The sequence below is a fragment of the Leptodactylus fuscus genome, chromosome 1 (assembly GCF_031893055.1).
Source record: "Leptodactylus fuscus isolate aLepFus1 chromosome 1, aLepFus1.hap2, whole genome shotgun sequence".
NCBI classification, from domain to species: domain Eukaryota; kingdom Metazoa; phylum Chordata; class Amphibia; order Anura; family Leptodactylidae; genus Leptodactylus; species Leptodactylus fuscus.
In genome coordinates, this window is record NC_134265.1 from 136,156,116 (window position 1) to 136,176,784 (window position 20,669).

At 40.0% G+C, this 20,669-nt stretch overlaps 1 protein-coding gene across 2 annotated transcripts in view; it reads left to right on the forward strand.

The window, feature by feature from the left end:
- Positions 1 to 20,669, forward strand: part of SPTLC1 (serine palmitoyltransferase long chain base subunit 1) — a 55,022-nt gene that overhangs the window by 26,244 nt on the left and 8,109 nt on the right. For both annotated transcript variants that reach the window (XM_075277132.1, XM_075277122.1), the window contains exons 7-13: positions 5,469 to 5,598; positions 8,357 to 8,446; positions 10,809 to 10,916; positions 14,849 to 14,944; positions 16,164 to 16,260; positions 18,937 to 18,991; positions 19,939 to 20,056. In XM_075277132.1, the coding sequence (XP_075133233.1) occupies positions 5,469 to 5,598; positions 8,357 to 8,446; positions 10,809 to 10,916; positions 14,849 to 14,944; positions 16,164 to 16,260; positions 18,937 to 18,991; positions 19,939 to 20,056 (694 nt within the window). The remainder of the gene's footprint in view (positions 1 to 5,468; positions 5,599 to 8,356; positions 8,447 to 10,808; positions 10,917 to 14,848; positions 14,945 to 16,163; positions 16,261 to 18,936; positions 18,992 to 19,938; positions 20,057 to 20,669) is intronic.

Genomic DNA, 20,669 nt, shown 5'->3' on the forward strand with positions numbered 1-20,669 from the left:
TGACCAAGGGCAAGATCTGCATTGAGTTTGTATGTTCTTCCCTTGTTTGTGTGGTTTTCCAATGGGTACTTTGGTTTGCCAAAAATTGACTTCTTGTAAAAAACTACTGTCCCTTGCGGGGATGGGGACAGATGGTATTGGGGATGAGTAACTGTACGACAGCCACTAGCCACTCTGCTCCACATAGAGTACCTTAAGCTATTCCAAATCCTTGCTAAGACAGGAACAGGTGACTAATAGCAGCACACCCGTAGCTCCCAATCACCTCTATGGGGGTTATAGACTCAGCATAGAGCAGCCCCAATTGCCTGTTTATATACTTGTGGCCATTTATACCTGTCTTGACCTTGATTTGATGAGATAGGAGTAACCCTTTAGCAGTCATGGATCACATGAATATGCATCCAAAGCCTATCCACCTAGACACCTGCTCCCTCAAGGCCCACAGACACAAGCTGGGTAAAAGACATTAGGGGGTTATCAATGTTCACATCATGCAGTAAGTGATTTTGCTGTTTGTTAATGGAGAAAGCAGAAGAAAGGGTTCACCAACTGCAGACTCACTTTAGGTGCACAGAAACAATGCTCAGCACAGTGCTCACAATGCAGTAACAGTTGAAAGAACCGGTGCTCCGATAGTGAAGCAAGAAAAATGATTTATTTCAACATGGAAAAAGAACCCCGAATAGAAGTCAAAAGCAGCTTAAAATGCCTACGCGTTTTGGATGTAACCCTCATACCCATGCACAATAAATAACAAACCAGTCCTGCCACATTTATATACGCAAAACCACAACCACTTGTTGGTTGTGTTCCCTACAGTACAAACTCCATATTTTATTTTGTAGTGTGTGGTACATGGTAAGAATAGTTTATTTATTTTGCATTGCTTAGGAGAGTTACGCCAGAAACTCATAGGACTTTTTAGCTGCTTATGACTTCTATTTGGGGGTGGTTCTTACTTGTTGAAATAAAGGATTATTTATTATTATTTATTATTATTATTATTTATTTTTGTAAATGGAGAGCAAGTGGGATATCACCAGCTGGGGAGTTTATCATTGCCAAAACACATTTTTAACTATACCACGTCGGAATAACCTTTATTACGGCTTTTCTACTCATACTTATCTCTATTCTGCTCGCCAGCGTTTCTCTGAAAATTTTTTTCTTTCCATAGGCAAATGGTGCTCAGGGAGCGTTCCCCCTGTACAAGCGTCATCCTCTGCTTGCCACCTTCATAGTGATTCATAGCCCCCTTGCATCTCCTGCTCTTCAAGGGCTTTTAGGGGTTTGCGTTCCATCAGTGGGCTTCACAATCTGCTGCTCAACTCCACCCCAACTAGTTGACTGACATCTCTCACTTCGTCACACAGTACTAACTGAAGCTCCTATCTGAAGCTGGCCTTCTTCACTTCTAGGTGCAGTGTGACATCATCAGACATGCACAGTATAGTTGTCATCCATTTTTCTGTCGTTTCTTCTCTCCAATGAAGCTGCCCTCCAGAACAACCAGATGCTTGTTTCTGAAATCTTGATTAGTTCCAAGTACCTGTGCGATGCCTCCCAAGATGGTTGCCAACACAGAGGCTATCTGCCGTACTGTTTGGATTCATTCATGGAACTCTTTGAGTCCACCTCCAAGAAGGCCAAATTGAGCCAACTTTTTGGCAAGGGCCTAGAAAAGCTTATCTCTGAGGCCACAGGGGAAGAAAGTTCTCTCCTTCCCCAGATACGTCCTAAGTGCCAGCCATCCTCTTTCAGCCGTTCTCAGCATTTTTGTTTCTTTATGACTGCACCTCTCACTTTGGAGGACAGTCTTCCTGGGACTCCCACTCCAAGAAGCCCTCTTTCATGTCCTGCACCAAGTTCTCCATGCTTTCCGCTTCCAAGCCACTCCTCTTCTTGAAGGCCTTTCCCCAACTTGGAGCCTCTCAGAAGGAGGGAATGCACTTTTGTTACAAGTTATATTCAGACAGCTAGTGGTTCAATGGCAAATAGTTAATTCCCAATTTAGAAGTGTTCTGCCTGAGAGAGAGAAAAAAACACTCTCAGGAGGCTATCCCTCCATCATTTTTAAGTGTATCAATGACAGGATCCAAAGTAAATGATTTTTTTTTCGCCCCATGCACAACACTTGAGCATCCGGAAAATTAAATGTAAAATTAGGCACCAATTATGCCGCAACTCTGTGGAGGAGACCAGAGGATGGGAGTAGCAGTGACACAGACTGCGCCACCTGCTAGGCCGGGGACACTTCTCACACCCTAAAATCCCACTCCTGGGCCGGATACAGTCAAGGGGGGAGGTGGGGGGGCTGTCCTGCAGCACTACCTGATGGTGGTAGTGGTATTATTTCCGCCGGGCCACTCCTAGTTGGAGAGGGGACCTTTCTACTCTTAGCCAGTGTGGTGGTGGTCAAGAGGGCCCTGATGGTGATGCAGGCACGACTCGGGAGTCCAGAGTTGCAGTTGGAAACCAAGTAACTGTTTATTAAATGGAACCGTCTGGCACAAACAGCAGCTTTGCAGACTGGGTAGCAGTTGCAGTTCAGTCCCACTGCCTTGTTCATAGGAGGTTGCCCAGGGATGTTACAGGCTCTAATATGATTGTCCTCCACTACTCCTCCTCTCGTGTCACTCACAATTTAGTAGGATGGGAATATAGTAGGGCAAGGAGTCGCTAACAGGGATCTGGTTACCTGCAGACTAGGCCCGAATGCGGTCCTCCTGTCAGTTCCTCTGTGGCTCCTCCTGGCACAGCTGGAAAATGTCTCTGAGATGTATAAATGAATTCCCTATCTCAGAGCTGTCTCTGGATAAGTCTATGGCGATGAATATCCCTCACAGAGGCTGTGCTGGTGACCGTTAGGGCCCAGTCTTGGTTCTGCCTCTACACAGCTCTGTACCAACTGTGCAGGGTGGCTGCTAACACTAGACTGAGATTCCCAACTGCCACCAGGAAACTAGAGTCTCCTCACAACCCCGCCCAGTGGCCTGTGATTGGCCAGGCACTGGTTTGAACTGCAAAGGGTGAAAAGTAACAGGGAAAATAGACAAACACAAGAAATAACAGCTACTCCAGGATGCTGCAATTATATGACCTCTAGATTCACAAGAAGCATATACAGTCCAGTAAATACATATGAAATGTAGTTGTTGTATGCATGTACAAAAATGTATCTACCCACCAGGTCTACTACTACTTTAGTGACTCACTCTGCATGCCTACATTGATTGCATGCTATATCGTCGAGCAATGTTCATTACAAGGATTTACTTTATCTACCTATGTAAATGAATGCTTACAGTATCCAGTGACCCCTCTTCTTCATAACAGTACAAAAGTACTATGAATGACCAGTAAAGGGCAGCGTTACAGATCTTGCAGTAGAGTCTTGTGTTTTTATGCTTCTGCTTTTAGGATGGTGACTTAAGTTAATTTCTCTGCTGCTATGTGGTATTGTTTTTTGGGCACCACTTCCTTTTATATAAGGACTTAATGCTTTGATGTTCTAATGTACAGGAAATAAAAGCAGAAAATGAGTTGACACTGTTATTCACAAGAACTTAGGGGTGATGACAATTTACTTGGATATGTAATGCACAATGGTGGTGTGGTGCAGCGTGAATAAAGTTTGCTTTTATTTAAAGAGGTTCTTCTTAAGATAGGCCATCAGTATCTGGTTGCTGGAGCACACAGCCAGCCCCTGAACGGATCAGCTATTTTGGGGTTTGTTGAGTATCTGTGCTGTACACTGCAGGGAGCTCGAAATAGATTCATACACTGTATAATTGCTACGTGTGATTACTATAGCTCAGCTCCCACTGAAGTCAATGCAAGATGAGCTATAGTAACGGGGAACAGAGCCATCTGCTTCCGTAATGTGGAGCCTATAGTATGAGGACGTATATATACCCTAGCAGCTATGTGGGAATTGACTGTCCCACATTGGTTAGATATTTATGGCCTATCCTGGCCAATCACTTTAATCATTAGAACAGCCACAAAACATTACAGTACAGGTCCTAATACCTGAGGGGGAATCTTGAAATATTGGCGCTTTAGAGATCGTGTATTAAAAAGTTAGTCTGTGATAAGTTGATACCAGTGGCAGAAAACAGTTGGAACTTGCAATACCCCTTTAATATTGAAACTAGAGGTCCAGATAGAATTCCCATTGCTCTTTAAAAATTTTCTTTATTTCCTTGAAAAAAAAAATAAAAATTTATATATATATATATATATATATATATATATATATATATATATATATATATGTATGTCTGACTTTTATGCGTGACCAAACGACTAGAGTGATCTTCACCAAATTTGGCACACTGTTCCTGAGATACAGTATTCCCAAAATAATGACCTGCATTAGCCAATACAAACCTGCAAGTCTCTCACTCATATTCCAACTGCCGTACACACGGTCACTCCACAAAAGCACGATCCAACACTGATATCCAAACTGAGATACACGCATCAGAGGATTAGATTCACAGTTCAGCACACAGTATCACACATCAGGGGATTAGATACACAGTTTAGCACACTCCAGGTTTCCATAACAACCCAGCCCTTTTTCTTCATTGCTGTATGTCATCTTTAAAGGGGCAGGTCACTGTAGATGACACTGTTACACAAGGTCACATTCACACAGCTTTACTCCAGGTATCCAAAACAACCGATTGTAGGTTTTTCACTGATATCCAAGCTGAGATACACATGATCACATGGACACACACAGAAAACTACATACAAAATAGACCAGTGCAAAACTGACAATTCTAATGGGGCCACTACACAAACCAAAAATAGAAGTGTGTGTGTGTGTGTACACACATATATATCATTTTTTTTTTTCTTTTGTTTTGGAGTCAGGATTACAATTAGTATAGGGAATTGCTGTATTTTACCTTTACAAGCTGAGCGGTTGTCTATGTAAGCTTGTACTTCAGCCTCTTGGTTTTCATTTTCCCTATTTACGTGGAGGAATAGCCTTTTATTACTCAAGTGCAGCTGTGTTGCTCAGGGGCAAAGTTATTATTTTTATTTATATATGACTGAAACCATGTGTGCAGATCTGAACAGTCTAAACTCTAAATATATTTAATATAGACTGATACTGATCCAGTGCACAGAGAAGTGAACCAGTGGGAGCCGTAAGCTGCCAAAAACCTTTACATTCTCTAGCTTTAATATAAAGGTTTAGCAGACTAAGCCGAAGTTCAAGGTGCAGTTGGAATTCTGTGTTTTCAGATGACTTTTTTTTTTCCCTTCATGCGCTTGGTTGACCCAAATACTGTTTCTGACATCGCTACGAATCGCCATTAGCAATGTTAGAAATTATATAGGGGTGGTACCGTATTACACTTTAGGTATTGTAAGGCTGGGTATCCTTATAATGGTACACAACCAAAGCACTACAGGATTATTAACCGTCTTAAACTTTGTGTTTCCAGGGATGAAGCTGCATGTTTTGCCATTCAGAAAGGGCTACAAGCATCAAGAAGCAACATTAAGTATTTCAAGCACAACAATATGAAGGATTTGGAGCGATTGTTAAAGGAACAGGAGCTAGAGGATCAAAAGGTGAATAGTTCATTAAAATGGACAATATACTGCCTCAACAAATCTGACTTTTTTGGGTGCGGTTTCTCAGGCCAGCACCCGTCGGTCTCTACCTCCCAGTTTCGGGGGTCTGCCGACTTGGGGCACATTCTGACAATCACCATTCACCTTCCACTTCGTAATCACATAGGCCACATAGGGTATTTCAGTTCGCTTGCTATGTCCCTTAAGGATCGACCATTTCTGTGGTACCCCACAATTACCCCTTTCTCAAAATCGAACAACTCTGCACTTCATGGCATCTTGCATGTGACTAATGCCAGTGCTGTCTCCTACTTAATGGCGGAAGGTGTGACGTACATCACGACCGCAGATGTCTTCATTTGCATGGGGGTGTCCAAATACTTATTGGTAGACAATGTATTATGTTATCTCCTCCTTAATAAATTCCGCCCCTCCATCCGCTCCTTCTAAGACTGGTGTTTTATATGCCATCCTTAAAATGATTTTTTTTCATCATTATTATTTCTAGAGTTGCCATAAACATAACAAACCTGTATTCTCCTCCACTCAGACCACTGCCACCAGTGACAGCAACTGTGTTTCTCTGTATATAGGTGTCTTGTTTGTGCTATGTAAGTGCTGCAGCCAATCACAGGCCACAGAGGTCACCACTTCACAAGCACATCAGTCACCGCAGTCATGAGCCATTTGTTAATAGGTCACTGCTGAGACCTGTGATTGGCTGCAGCGGTCTCCTCACACAAATGGGCTTTCACTGGTTACCAGTATTTAGAAGAATCGAGCTGTTGGTACCACTGGTTCAGCGCTGGAGAGAGCTGAGTACTGCTTTGTCTGTTTATGGCCCCACTAGCAGCACTATTAAATAATAATGATAATTAAAAACAAAACAAAACTTGACAACCCCTTTAATTCATTCGCCCACTGTTGCCAGCTGCGGTAAGAATAAAGAGGCTCTGACATAACCTTAATAATTTAGGTGCACTCCCATGTGCCAGAAAGGACATCTTGTTAGCAAGTGCTGTGGATTTCCTATATAGCTTACAGCAGTTTTTTGGCATTGTTATAGTGAATGTGTTGCCCACCCAGTTTTCTAAAAAGTGGGCAAAGTGCAGAAAGAGTGAGGTGGTGAATCTTTGGCACAAAAGGCCTGTTCGCCATAACAGTTAGACCTTTAGCGAAGAACTTTTTTTTATTTATTTATTTTTTTTAATTTATAAATGCAATTTGGTCAGAAGAATAGCTATATAGACTTGATAGTTGGTTGAGAAAAGCTGTATAAGCCTTAAATGGTAGAGGCCGGAAAATGTCTGCTAAGCTTAATTGTAATTTTTCATAGATTTACTTAAAGAGGACCTTTCATCAGATTGGGCACAGGCAGTTCTATATACTGCTGGAAAGCTGACAGTGCGCTGAATTCAGCGCACTGTCGGCTTTCCCGCTCTGTGCCCCGGGTACAGTGCTATCGGTCCCGGTACCGTAGCGCTTTACAGTCAGAAGGGCGTTTCTGACACTTAGCCAGGGACGCCCTTCTGCCCAGCAGCGCCTATCGCACTGTAGAGTGTGAGCGGGGAGGAACTCCCCCCTCCCGCTCCTGATAATACTCGTCTATGGACGAGCTGTGTGAGCAGAGGGAGGGGGCGTTCCTCCCCGCTCCACAGTACAGCGCGATAGGCGCTGCTGGGCAGAAGGACGTTCCTGGCTAAGTGTCAGAAACGTCCTTCTGACTGTAAAGCGCTACGGTCCCAGGACCGATAGCTCTTTACCCGGGGCACAGATCGGGATAGCCGACAGTGTGCTGAATTCAGCGCACTGTTAGCTTTCCAGCAGTATATAAAACTGCCTGTGCCCAGTCTGATGAAAGGTCCTCTTTAAGTGAATGTGAGCTGAGCTACAGTAACGTAGCTTGAGCATTACACAATGCTTGGAGCTGTATACTTAAAGCTCTGTACATGGTATTTCCCAGCACTCCTGCTATCATCTGGTTGGTGGGGGTGCTGGATGTCAGAGCTCCACTGATCTGATATCAATGATCTGTCTTAAAGATACTTTGTCAATACCAAAATCCAGGAAACCCCCTTTAAAGATGAATATATGCTTTAGTCTTTGCATTGGCAAGCTGTTAATAGAAGAAATCCTTCTGAAACAATCCGTTTCTTCTAGAATGTTACTGAGTTGTTCCACCGGGGAAAATTATCTTTTATGGAAACCTCTATATTACACACACTTTTACTGATGTCAGTTTATGGCAAGTCTTTCAGCTAAATCATGTATCCATGTAAATCTCACTTGTGGCAATATATGATAATTATTTGACTACTTTACAACACTAGAAAAATGAGGCCTAGTAACCTCAACTGGCCAATAAAAGTAGAAGTAATAATAACTTCTTTGGATTCCGGGTCAGTCTCTTTTAATGTGGTGTAACAAATTGCATACAAATGTAACATGAGGATTTAATGTACACAGCTCCAGTAAAGAAGTAAATTATCCCGCTAGGTATACCGCTCATGCATCTTAAGCACCAAGCATACTGATGCATATAACAGATAAAATGGTGTCATTTTTACTTATTCTTTTGCCCCATACAAGCACTGGAGATGAAACGGGTCATGAACAAACTTTAGCATGGGAAAAGGACATCTATTAAAAACTAGTAACATGCATAAATGTGTGTAGATTTTGTATTTTATTTTTGCTTGTTCTATATTTTAATCAACATGTATATTTAATATGTATCCGTCTTTAATTCCAAAAGAATCCACGAAAAGCCAGAGTGACCAGACGGTTTATTGTTGCAGAAGGACTGTATATGAACACTGGTGACATCTGTCCTCTTCCTCAACTGGTATGTGAGTTTTCTTTGGGACACCCTGGATTAGACAGCAAGAAATGGGGAAAAATATTTCATAATTTAAAATGATAGGTGATCAATAGAGATGAGCGAGCAGTATTCGATCGAGTAGGTATTCGATTGAGTAGCCGAATATTGAGGTCTACTTGAATTGAATTTTCGAATATTTCACTACTCACTCATCTCTACTGTATACGTTTTTTTTTTTTTTAATGCCTACATTGTCCTAGTTCCTGTCCCCTGCATAGTTATTGTTGTAAAAAAAATCGCCAGGGGAGGTGGGAGGGGAATCGAATTTTTACTGCGTTTACCGCGTGGTAATCAACAGAGTACAAGTATTTCGAATACCATAGTATTCGATCGAATACTACTCGCTCATCTCTAGTGATCAGTTTAGTAGCTAAAAGTCAATACCTGTTAAATTTAATGTGTCCTTATCTTTCTACTAAACTGACATGTTAGAGCAAAAAAAAAAAAAAAAATGAAGTGATGCATACACAGTCCTGCAGTATGAACATTATATACAGCTCTTCTGCATGCAGTCATGCTGCACATTCATATGCAAGCTCTCTTGCATATACTTAGTATTTTACTGTACTGTATGAATTTATTTTTATTTTACCTCATCAATTCTAGCAGAGAGCAATAGATATTACCAGTAGTAGAGTGGTAGATGCAGATATGGTCCAAGCCACGTGTATACATTCCTAGTAATTCTAATGTAAACAAAAAACAAAAAAACCCTGAAGCTTCATGTTTGTTTACTTTCATAATGGAAGAAAAATTCCTGCATGACAGGAAGAAAGCTTTGTTTTTTTTTTTGTTTTTTTTTTATGAGAGTGAATACAGATTTAGGGGGCCCCATCTGCATCAGTCACTTTATTACTGTTGATTTCATCCTATGACGGATGAGAATAATGGACATTATTCTAATGTGAACATACCCTAAGAATGTTTTTTTTTTTTGCTATAAATATTGCATCTTAGTCAGCAAAATATGGTAATATGTTGCATATCTAAAGCTGGCCATAGACTTGAGACTTGCTAGCCTCAATCTTTTTATGTTGGCAAAAATGGCATGGTATTTTAATGGGCATAGTACAATAAACAGCTACCTGATTGGTGAAACTGGAACTGGGCAATCTAAATTTTTTTGGAGGGGGTAGGTTCCTAGGCTGTAACAGAGTCCCACATGTCCACAGTAAAAAAAACAAAAAACAAAAACAGGCATCTTCCATGCATAAGCAATAGACACCAAAACATTTCCTTGAAAGAAGAAGTCTGCAATTTCGTGCAGGTTTCTCCTCCATGCTTTGTCTGCCTCATGTTGTCCATGTTTCCCTTAGCTCGTGGGGGTGATGGTAACAAGGTACATGTACACAGGAAATTCCAGCCGAGCAGGCATCTTCCAAGCATGAACAATAGACACAAAGAAAAATAGTCCATAGTCCGATACATATCATATATGTGATATCTTACGGGAAACCGACCACGTGACAAATGCTGTACAATTTGCAGAAGCTGAGCAGATTGATATATAGTTTTTTGGGGAAATGTGTTTTTTTTTTTTTGTTTGTTTGTTTTTTTTTTTTTTTCCATGTTGAAAAGTCAAGGAGGCGGACCTTTCAGTGACAGCTATCTCTGTATGTACAGTCATGGGGAGAAGGCTGTCAATGACTGATAGGACCACTTCCTTGACTTTGTCTGTCAATAAATGACAAGTTGTGCTGAATGTTTACCCACAAACTGTAAAGCTCCCTTAGCTCTATAACATGCTGCCTGCGGATTGAATGGAATATTCCATGTGACAGATTCCACTTTGAAAGGCTATGTTTTATTTTTAACAAGGGTCAGGATGGCAGGAAAATAAAAAGTGTTGCTCAAATCTGCAGTCCCTCACCACCGTTCCTGGGGTCCAATCCTGTCTGTACTAGTTCTTCTTGACACTCAGGAAGTGTCTGCTCAGCCATACATTTTGTGCATGTCGAGAGGGGCCTGGAATTGTAGAGACCATTAGGGAAGTGGGACCTGGGTCAGTGAGGTGAAGATCACTACTTTTGTTTTTTGGTGTTTTGTTTGCCTGCCAGACAACCCATTTTTATTTATTTTTTTTGTATTATTAAAAAGGAATCATAATATGTGTGGTAGACTTCCTTTCCCATTTATGTGGTGACCATTTAAAAATAATCACAGGGTGCAGACTTTTTTTATATGCCTTAATATAAACCAGCTCTCTGTGTCTATTGGAATAGTTTTGCTGTGTCCTGTAATTCATGCACATTTTCTTTTATCTGGTGTTTATATGCCTTTTATTTTTGTTGAAACTTTAGCTTTTGATGTCTTTTGGAAATTGTAGGTTGAGTTAAAATACAAATACAAAGTAAGAATATTCCTGGAGGAAAGCCTTTCGTTTGGAGTTTTAGGGGAACATGGACGTGGAGTTACTGAACACTTTGGAATAAATGTAAGTTTCTTCTGCTGAGAGCTAAATTCTTACATTCAGATGGAGTATGAATGTTTGCTGTAGTGTAATTTTAGTGTTTTAGCAATATGACATCCACCTGTCAAGGATCTTTGTATTGTTACTTCCAAATATTACACAATATAATGTGCACAGCTAGCTGTTGATGTGACATAGCACAATTGAAATCTGAATATCTAGCAAAGTTATAGCAAATGTACAATTTGTTGAACAGTTTTTTAGAGATTTTTCAGGATCCTATGTTTAACAAAAAAAACTTGCATGTATGTAAAGAGTATTTCATGATTGCAGAAGCCTATGGTACGATGAAAGCTTGTCTTATCTTTTTTTTCACTCTAGCTCAGAATACTGTTACAAACATTGCAATTAATGCTAAATTATTACAGTCACCCACACTGTTGATGACTTTATGGATAATTGGCAACTTTTATAAGAGTGTGGAGTTGTCAGTTGTCAAAACTACTAGCTCCAAGCATGCATGCCACTGTGGTGTAGATATTCCTTTTTCAGTGGAGCAGTACCTGTATTTAAGATTAACCAGCATACAACATAACAAGAAGAGGAACAAAGAAGCATCTGTATACTAGGACTGAGAAATTACTCAAAAAATAACCAAAACTGAACATTAACCAGGATAACCAATGTGATTTAGTTCACATCGGTTATTTTGGTTCTTTATTGCAATATTTGCGAGATTCCACCTACAATTTCATTAGAACCGAACACGTCCGAATTGGAACTGCTATTGTTATACTCTGCGGTTTCTTCAGGCTGCAGAGTATAATTAGCAGTGGACCATCCGTGGGTGAGCAGACTTAAAAAACAGTGTTAGGCTGAAGCCTCACGTTAGGGAAACGCAGCTTTTTTTGCTGCAGATTTTGTTGTCGTTTTTTTGAGCCAAAGCCAGAAATGGATTGAGAAAAAAACAAAAAATATAAGAGTTTCTTACATATTTCCCTTTTCCTTTTTGTGGCCATTCTTACCTTTGGCTCAAAAAAACGCAGCGAAATCTGCAACAAAAAAAGCTTTGTTTTCACAACGTGTGGCCTCAGCCTTATTCACCTCTGCTGGGATCCAGTGCAACTCCCTGCTGTCTTCAGGTCTGCTGACTGACAGAAGGGGCCACATTGTGTACCCCAGGGTAGGCGAGTAGCACTGGGCTTCCGTTAATTATAATTATATAATAGAAGTTATGGTTCTGTCTGAGCGAAACTGCTGGGTGAACCATGTGAGACTTATCTTGCGAGTTTCCCCTAGTATATATGCATGCTGTAAAATGGGCGTGGTATAAATAATCGCTATAAATATAATTGAGGTAAAATTCCCTACTATATACATTTTTGAAGCATCTGTGATTGTGTGACAATAGACGGCCTCCACAGTAGCTGCTATATTTGGAAATGGAAGAGCAGCTCTGGAGCGCTCAAGGCGGCTAGCATATACTAAACTGGTCATATTTATTGGCTTTAAAAGAAAGAAGGGCGCTTGTCATTTGGTGAATCAGGCTGAAAAAATTCCTCAAAGTGTGTTGAAGTTCAGCACATTAAGACAAATTTGAGCTATTAAACTCAGCTGACTTATTTGGTGTTCACCATAACCTCAGCATATTTCATCCAGACTAGGGTATAATGTGTAGATTGCATAAAATAACTCTTCTATAGTCTTCTTTTGTAACATTGCGGGCTGAGATGTGGCATTGCCGAAGCATGAGCAGTGTAGAAGTATTTCAGAATACACAATGGAGCTTCACTACGCTTTCAGCAGAGGAAATTGAAATTAATTTTATGGCTAGTAAATTGCTTTTCAGTCCATTTACCTTATCAATTAAAAAAAAAAAAAAAAAAAAAACTACATGCAAGAGCTCCAAGAAAGCTGGTGCTAAAAGTCTTTGGCTTTTTGGAACCACTGCACAAAAACGTCATTATTTAACATATGAACCTTAGTTATAAATCCTTGCGATGTGTGGTTAAGTAATGATGTCTCAGAAAGGAGTTCAATAAATCTCTAGTCCAAGGTTGCCTGTATTTGTCCCCTAGCCAATTAAAACTGATTTATAGAGTTATTATGTATAGTTCAAAACTTCCGTTCCAGCGCTATTGTCACAAATTTTCTTTAGAGAGAACTGATGAAACTGCTGCTCTCTGTGCTTCAGTGCACACTTCAGCTTGGCTGCTTGATATATTGTAGTGCACAAGTGAGGCTACATGTTAATTTTATGTTCTATGTTTTTCTCATTCAAGTTTAGCCATTTCCATCGACCTGATCTGGGTCATGCTAGCTTTTCAGACATCAGGTGCATCTTTCATAAGGAGAAACATTCCTGTAATCGGTAGAGGGTTTTTCTTATATCCCAACGATATGGGAAACAGTAATACAGTTTATTTATATACTGCCAATGTTTTCCGCAGCCCTTTACAATTTTTAGACAAAATGAGGCATTACAGAGTAGTAACACTATGTACAGAGTAGTAACACTATTCACACTATGGGACTGAGGGTCCTGCTCACAAAAGCTCTATGTGGTAGAGAGGGCATCACAAACAGTAGTAGGGACAGCATAGGAGGTCGCATTGCTTATACAGTGGCCGTTTTTGTGATAAATGTTATTTATATCTTGCATATAAATTACACTGTATGAGGCGTTTGCTGTTACATACTTGTAGCTGTAAAGGACAGTTCAGCATAACAAGTATTCTTTAATTGCACAGTGCAAAAAACCTGAGGGAATGTGTAGGTGACTTGCAGTCTTCATTCTTCGTTACTTCCAATTTTGTTCTTTCCTTAAAGAGGACCTTTCACGTCCTCTGGCACATGCGGTGTAGTACATGCGCTGAATTAAGAGCACTATTGGCTTTCCCATTCTGTGCTCCTGCTGAAGAGCTGTCTGTGCCGGTACCGTAGCTCTTCAGTGTCAGAAGGGCGTTGATGTCCATGACAGAGTACTGTCAGGAGTAGGGGAGGTGTTCCTCACCGTTGAGCGTAATCGCTGGGTGGTAAGGAACGCCCCTCCTCACAGTAGCGTCTATTACACTGAACAGACTGTCAGAAACGCCCTCCTGACACTGAAGAGCTACGGTACCAGCACCAGTAGCTCTTCAGCGTGGGGCACAGAACGGGAAAACTGTTAGTGTGCTGAATTCATATATATATGAATTATATATATTATATATATATATATATATAATATTCCGCAGTATTATACCGCATGTGCCAAAGGACGTGAAAGGTCCTCTTTGAGAGCTGTACTAAAGGATATTTCCTCCTTTGCTGCTCCTATTTAAGAAGCACAGAAGCAATAATTACATAGATTAATTGTAACAATGCTACTTGCATATAACACTGACATTTTATTTCTGCAGCTCCAGCCCAGCACTGCATGGCATCATGGTTCACATTCTGTGAGGTCTGATCCTGCAGTCATATTCTCTTTCATTTGTCCCCTATGTTGTACATTCATTTGGCAGGTTAACAAGAAAGAGGACAGAAGTAATGGATAAGAAGCTTAAAAGCTACTTGTGCTAAAGTAGCAAGTAAATAGAAGATATATAGTCAGATATTTAGTGCTGTTGCATTGAATTCCAACAGTCACTGTTATATGCCATTCAACTTGGGCTGCTGATACAGCGGTGACCCGTATCCCCATTCATATCCAACAAAAGCAGAGAGTAGCCATCACACTCCAAATGCATCTTATATAAAACAAACAATTTTACACTGTAGTAACCAAACCGTGCTGGCAAAACAGAACCAGTTAGCATTATAAAGCTGTACATGAACCGTATGATTTGTAAAGTGCTGTGGAATATGTTGGCTCTACATATATTAATAGAAATGGATTCATTGTTATCAATTTTATCATTTAAAGCTTGCAGTCATTTCACTCTTGTTCTAAAGTGATTTGATCTTCTCTGCAGATTGATGACATTGACTTGATAAGTGCAAATATGGAGAATGCGTTGGCTTCCATAGGAGGTTTTTGCTGTGGCCGATCATTTGTTATTGATCATCAGGTATGTACTGATTATTTTACTAATTTAGAAAATGTTTACTCAATTTTATTTTATTTTTTTTTAAATAAATAGAGGACTATGTCACCAGTGCAACCCAGCCCTACAGTTGGATTAGGTCGTTTAATTTTCCTGTAAAATACAGCAGAGACCGGCAATTCTGGCGCTAACTCCGAAAGACCTGCCACAGGGGACACAGACACTGTTAAAAAAACTGGAATCGTTATTCAGCTTTCAAAAATTCTTTACAAATACATCAGTGCTAAATACTCACTGTTCCCATGTGCACCCTTTGCTTGACTCTATTTTACTTGCTGCTCCTTGTATCGCTGTTGTTTACATGCAGTGAATCTGTGAACAAACTACATTTGCCACAATTCATCTGCTAACTCTCACTCTCTGTGTACTCCTCCCTTCTCCACCCTCTCCTGCAATGAAATCTCACGTAATAAATATATCACTCCCACATCCAAGGTTAAGTGTGATGTTTGCAAGCCCTGACACTTAAATCCAATCTGCATAATTATTTGGAACACCATATATTTGAGCTCCCTCAGAAGAAAGGTCATGGTTTATCATTGTGAAAGAAACTCACATTCAGGGAGGCTACTGCATGCAACTATATTAAATACTGTAATTAGCAACACTACTTCAGTTATACTATTCTATACTGCTCTGGGAGATGGCAAAAGGACACTTTAGTAGGTCAATGGGGCCTCATGGTAACATCTGGAGCATGTTCGGGGAGTTTTTCCATGTCTATGCAAAAATGACACTGCATAGTGGTAAGAAGGTAAGCTGGTATTATGTATCTGGCAATGGCTTATTGCATTTTCCTCAAGGAAAATAATTGCACTCTTGGTTGAGATTTTAAAAGGGTTGCAAGGATCTGAATGCTGATCTATTCTCCTGATGTGGCTATTGGAATTTGTATACCAGTATGTGCCATATTGAAGTGAATTGGAGCAGGGCTGCTGTTCCAGACCGGATGCTCGATACTGTGGCGTGACTTCCGACGGGCAATCAGCTGTTTGGTTCGGGTCTCAGATTCTGACCAACCTGATAGTGATGGCGAATTCTGTATATAGGTCATCAGAAATGTCACAAAAGTCCTGGACCCCCTTTTTAAGTGTTTGTACACATTAGGCTTGCTAGCTGTTTAATGTGTGTAAAATAATGTTTCGTATGTATTTTATAAATGTTTCTTTTATATTTCCTCTAGAGATTATCTGGCCAAGGCTACTGTTTTTCAGCTTCTCTTCCCCCTTTGTTGGCTTCTGCTGCTATTGAAGGTCTTAACATTATGGAGGAATCCTCAGGTATTTTAGTTAAACAGCTTTGTTTTGGCATTGTTTGTCTTTTATGTATTGGCTGTGTCTCAAAGCCAAAGTAAAAAATTTGACCATACATTGCCAATGTACAGTAAGCCTAGTTGGTTTTTTGTACTTAAAAGCTGCTACTACCATTTGCATTTTGGACCCTTATTTATATACCTACAAAAGGACCGTCATAATCTGACTATACTCATAGTGGGGAATTAAAATTAGTGTTCAGTTTGCTGTTCTCTATATATTTCCTGCTGGTGCCAGTGTGCGGCACTCATTAAAAGGCACACGCCTGCTAATTGTGGTGTGACTCAGGTCATCACTTGCTCCAGGTACAGAAATCTACACCAGGTCATAGCACCCCCAATTTACTGGAGCAAATTTTAATAAATGTGTTGGTGCACAGAAACCCCGCTCCCCACCCTGCCCCATTCATTTTTCATTACAATTATGTAAGCTGTGGAAAAAGGTGTAGTCACATTTATTAGCGCAAGCCCTGATGGGACTTTTTACACCTAAAATGCTGGTATAAAAAAAAACACTTACTAAATCTCCTCAGTATATGTGTGTAAGTCTATATGGTGTAAAGCTCGACCCAAAAATTTATAGAAAAGGTGAAAAATATTAATACATTTTATTGACATGAGTGGATTAAAAGTAATATAATAGTAATATTACAACAAAATGTCCAGGAGAACATAATACTTATGCAGATTAAGATATAATTCAGTATGATTAGCAATTTTGACAAATACCGTTAAATAAAGTATAAAATAACTGTAAATGTGTTTGAACGACTGACCCTCAACCTGTACCTCATTTCTAATGTGTGTGTATGAATGACGACAGAATCTACAAACTATAAGAAGAAGAAAAAACATGACTTACGCTAGGTTCACACCTGCGTTCAGGGTCTCCGTTCTGTGGTTTCCGTCTTCTGCATGCCAGAAGACGGAAACCACAGACCGGGTCCGGCCGTGAGCGTCGGTGAGCGTTTTATGCTCTCCGCCGCGAAACCGTTTTTTAAAATCCGGACACAGAGTACTGCATGTCCGACTCTGTGTCCGGATTAAAAAACCCGGTTTCGCGGCTGAGAGCATAAAACGCTCACCGCTGCTCACAGACGGACAGCTTTCTCACCCATTCAAATGAATGGGTGAGAGACTCCTGCAGGTTTCCGTCTCCTGCTCTGTTTTATGCAGGAAACGGAAACCTGCAGTACGGAGAGGAGAACGCAGATGTGAATGAGCCCTTACCCTGAAAACAATGCAGTGTAAAATACAAAACAAACTTGAAACATAATGAGAACTATAAAATAATGTGATGATAGAAGACGAATTGTCTATGCGTTACTTAATCGTAATATATGTATATAATATTATTTATATCTCTTTAGTGAATGTTTTGTTTGTAGTTTACAATCTACTACAAGTGGTTTGTATAATCTACCACAAGGGAAGAGTGTCAGGAGGGAAATTGTTCTTCTCTGCATGCACAGGCACGAACCTGTGCATGAATTTTTGAGGTGTGTGTGTGTCTGACTGTTGGAATGCAAAATACACACACACACATATATATATATATATATATATATATATATATATATATATATATATATATATATATCATCTTTACCCTGAGCTCAATCAGTGGTGGTAGCAGCGTGTATTTGGGATGCATGAACTGTGATGGGGTGCAATTTCTGCTCAGTTTTTAGTCTGGATGTAGGGCGAGTGCAAGATTGAGTGAATCAAGTGAGTTAACCCTTGATAGCTGTACCCGTATCACGTACTAGGACTGCCTTTGCGTGACAAATTATAAAAGAAATAAAAGGACCAATATGTAAGATATATCAACATAAATAAATGCAAAGGTGACTTTATTTCATAGTAAAAAGGAGATGATAAATCCTCACAAGTAACATTCTTAACAAGTTAAGTGAAAATAAGAATGATTTAAGAATATTACTACATATTAATGGCAAAAAATATCTCAAAAACATTATACTGTAAAGAGGGATCCCAGGCAAGAATATTTGCAGCCTTCAGAAGACCCTTTTAAAATATTGCACTCCAATGGACACTTGTGGCTGATACCAGTAGATCCCACGTCATCCATCAGAAGTATATGTCCAAGGATCCTGCTTTAACCTTAGAGTATGTTCACACAGAGTTTTTTGCAGGCAGATTTTGAGGCTGAATCTGCCGCAAAAACCACCTGCAAAAATGGCTCCCATTGACTTCAGTGGGGGCTGTTCATTTTTTCCCCCCGCTAGTTAGTAGCAGAAAAAAAGAAGTGAGATGCCCTATCTTGCTGCAGATTCCATGACTGATTCAGCCATCCACGGCTTGAGACACGCTCCTCTTTTGGCCCATTCATTCGGGCCTAATCAGGAGCTGGATGCCGCGACGGAATGCCCATACTGCATCAGCATCTCATCGTGGCTAGCCACGCGGAATGTTCGCAAGGCGGAGAAGGTTTCTGCTAACTTTTCTGCTGTGTGAACATACCCTTAGACTGGCAATGAAAATGTGCATTTTTAAAAAGCGTAAATTTCTAAAAATGAGTATTTCTTACTGTTATCTTCTGTTACTGTTTCTTTTTTTGTTCAAGACTAATATTTTTTTATTCACCGTTTTATACCAATCATTGTTTTGGTTTTTTTAATAGAAATATTCCACACCTTAAATGAGAAGTGCCAAAGAATCCATAAAGCTTTGCAAGGGTATGTTTAAAATAGTCGAATTAACCCTTTAATTTAGACTTTACCCACACCCATTCCTCTTTCCACATCCTCTCCAATCCCTTGATTATCCTTGATAGTAAGGATATTTATATACATATATATCCTATGTATTTATACAGAGATTTCTCAGAAGTCATAGTTACATCAGAATGTGGTTCAGAAGTTTGAGTCTAACATTTCAGTCTAAACTGGCAAACAGATTATTAAAGGGATTATCTACGTTTTCAAAGTTGATGGCATTTAATTAAAGACGACCTTTCATCACCTTCGCCAACTCTTGTTCTTAGCATCTGTTAATAGGTGCTGCTCCACTGATTCCAGCGCAGTTTCTGTAGCTCCCACATTCCTAAAGAATAATTTTCATCTGCATTAAAATCAATGGAGCAGCAGCTATTAAAAGATACCAAGAGCTGGACTTTTCAGAGATGATATGCCATACATTTCTAATCTGTGGCGATTAAATGTTGGGACCCATGCAGATCAGCAGTTTCCCCAGACACACAGCTCCTGGCAATGTTTACATAGCGGCTACAACGCTGGTCACTTGCTGCACTCTTGATAGTGGTGATTGTGTAGTCTAGTGGACTTGCACAACTGTTGTGAGCAGAGCGTTTGGGACCCCCTTTTGTTATAATCATGGAGCGGAGACAGTGGTTGGATATTGGCATTCAAATGTTTATCAGTTTCAACTCCTTTCAAGCAAGAAATATGTCACTGAAAAAAAATATTTATATAGCAACTGTACATAAATGAGCATTTTTTGTAGCTAGAGCATATGTGCTTTAGGTTGTGTTTAATGTAAAAAAAAAAAATAATCTTTTTCATAAGAAAATTTTGGCCTGTAAATATTTCTTATTGGTGAATACGGATTACTTTTGTCTCTAGTTTTTCCTAAAATATTTTCATCTTGCATTTGTTTCATGTAGCATTGAAGGTTTAAAGGTTGTTGGTGAGAACTTCTCCCCTGCCTTTCATCTGCACTTAGAAAGGAGCACAGGGTGCCGGGAAAAAGACACAAAACTGCTACAAGATATTGTAGATCACGTAAGTGCTGCAAATGACCATTGATTTCTTCTTGGAATGACTTTTAAACTCCTGCATACCTGAAAACATAAAGTATTATAATAAATGACAGTAATCATTGCCAGACCCAGCAGTGTTCTCCTTGACCCTTTCAACCATTTCCTTGGAGACTAGTGTTATGATTTTACACATAAATAGGCACAGCATACTATAGTGAAATCTGAACCTTTTCTCATGACACAAGTCCTCATTTGTAAGTCATGGTGTGGTTTTGGTTAAATCCTCAAACTATAACAACAAGGAATTAACGTAAAACTTTCCATTTCCCTATACCCCCTTCACAGCTCCACTAGGAGGTTTCCCTGCCATTTTAGACAAAGGAAATTGCAGGAGAGCTGTAAATTCTTCTCTTGCTTACCTTTTCATAGAAAAGTACAGGAGAAACCATTAACATAAAGGGCTTGTCTAGGATTTCGAGCAAACTCAGAAGTGGCCGGAGTAGGTGTAATACAAAAAGACCTACTTGCCCATCCTTGGTCTTGTTCAGTTTTGTTCCCCTTTCCATTTCATGCCCTGGGCTTTCTGCCTAGGAAGTGGAGAAACTCACACAGCCACTGAGATCAGTCAGCGGCCT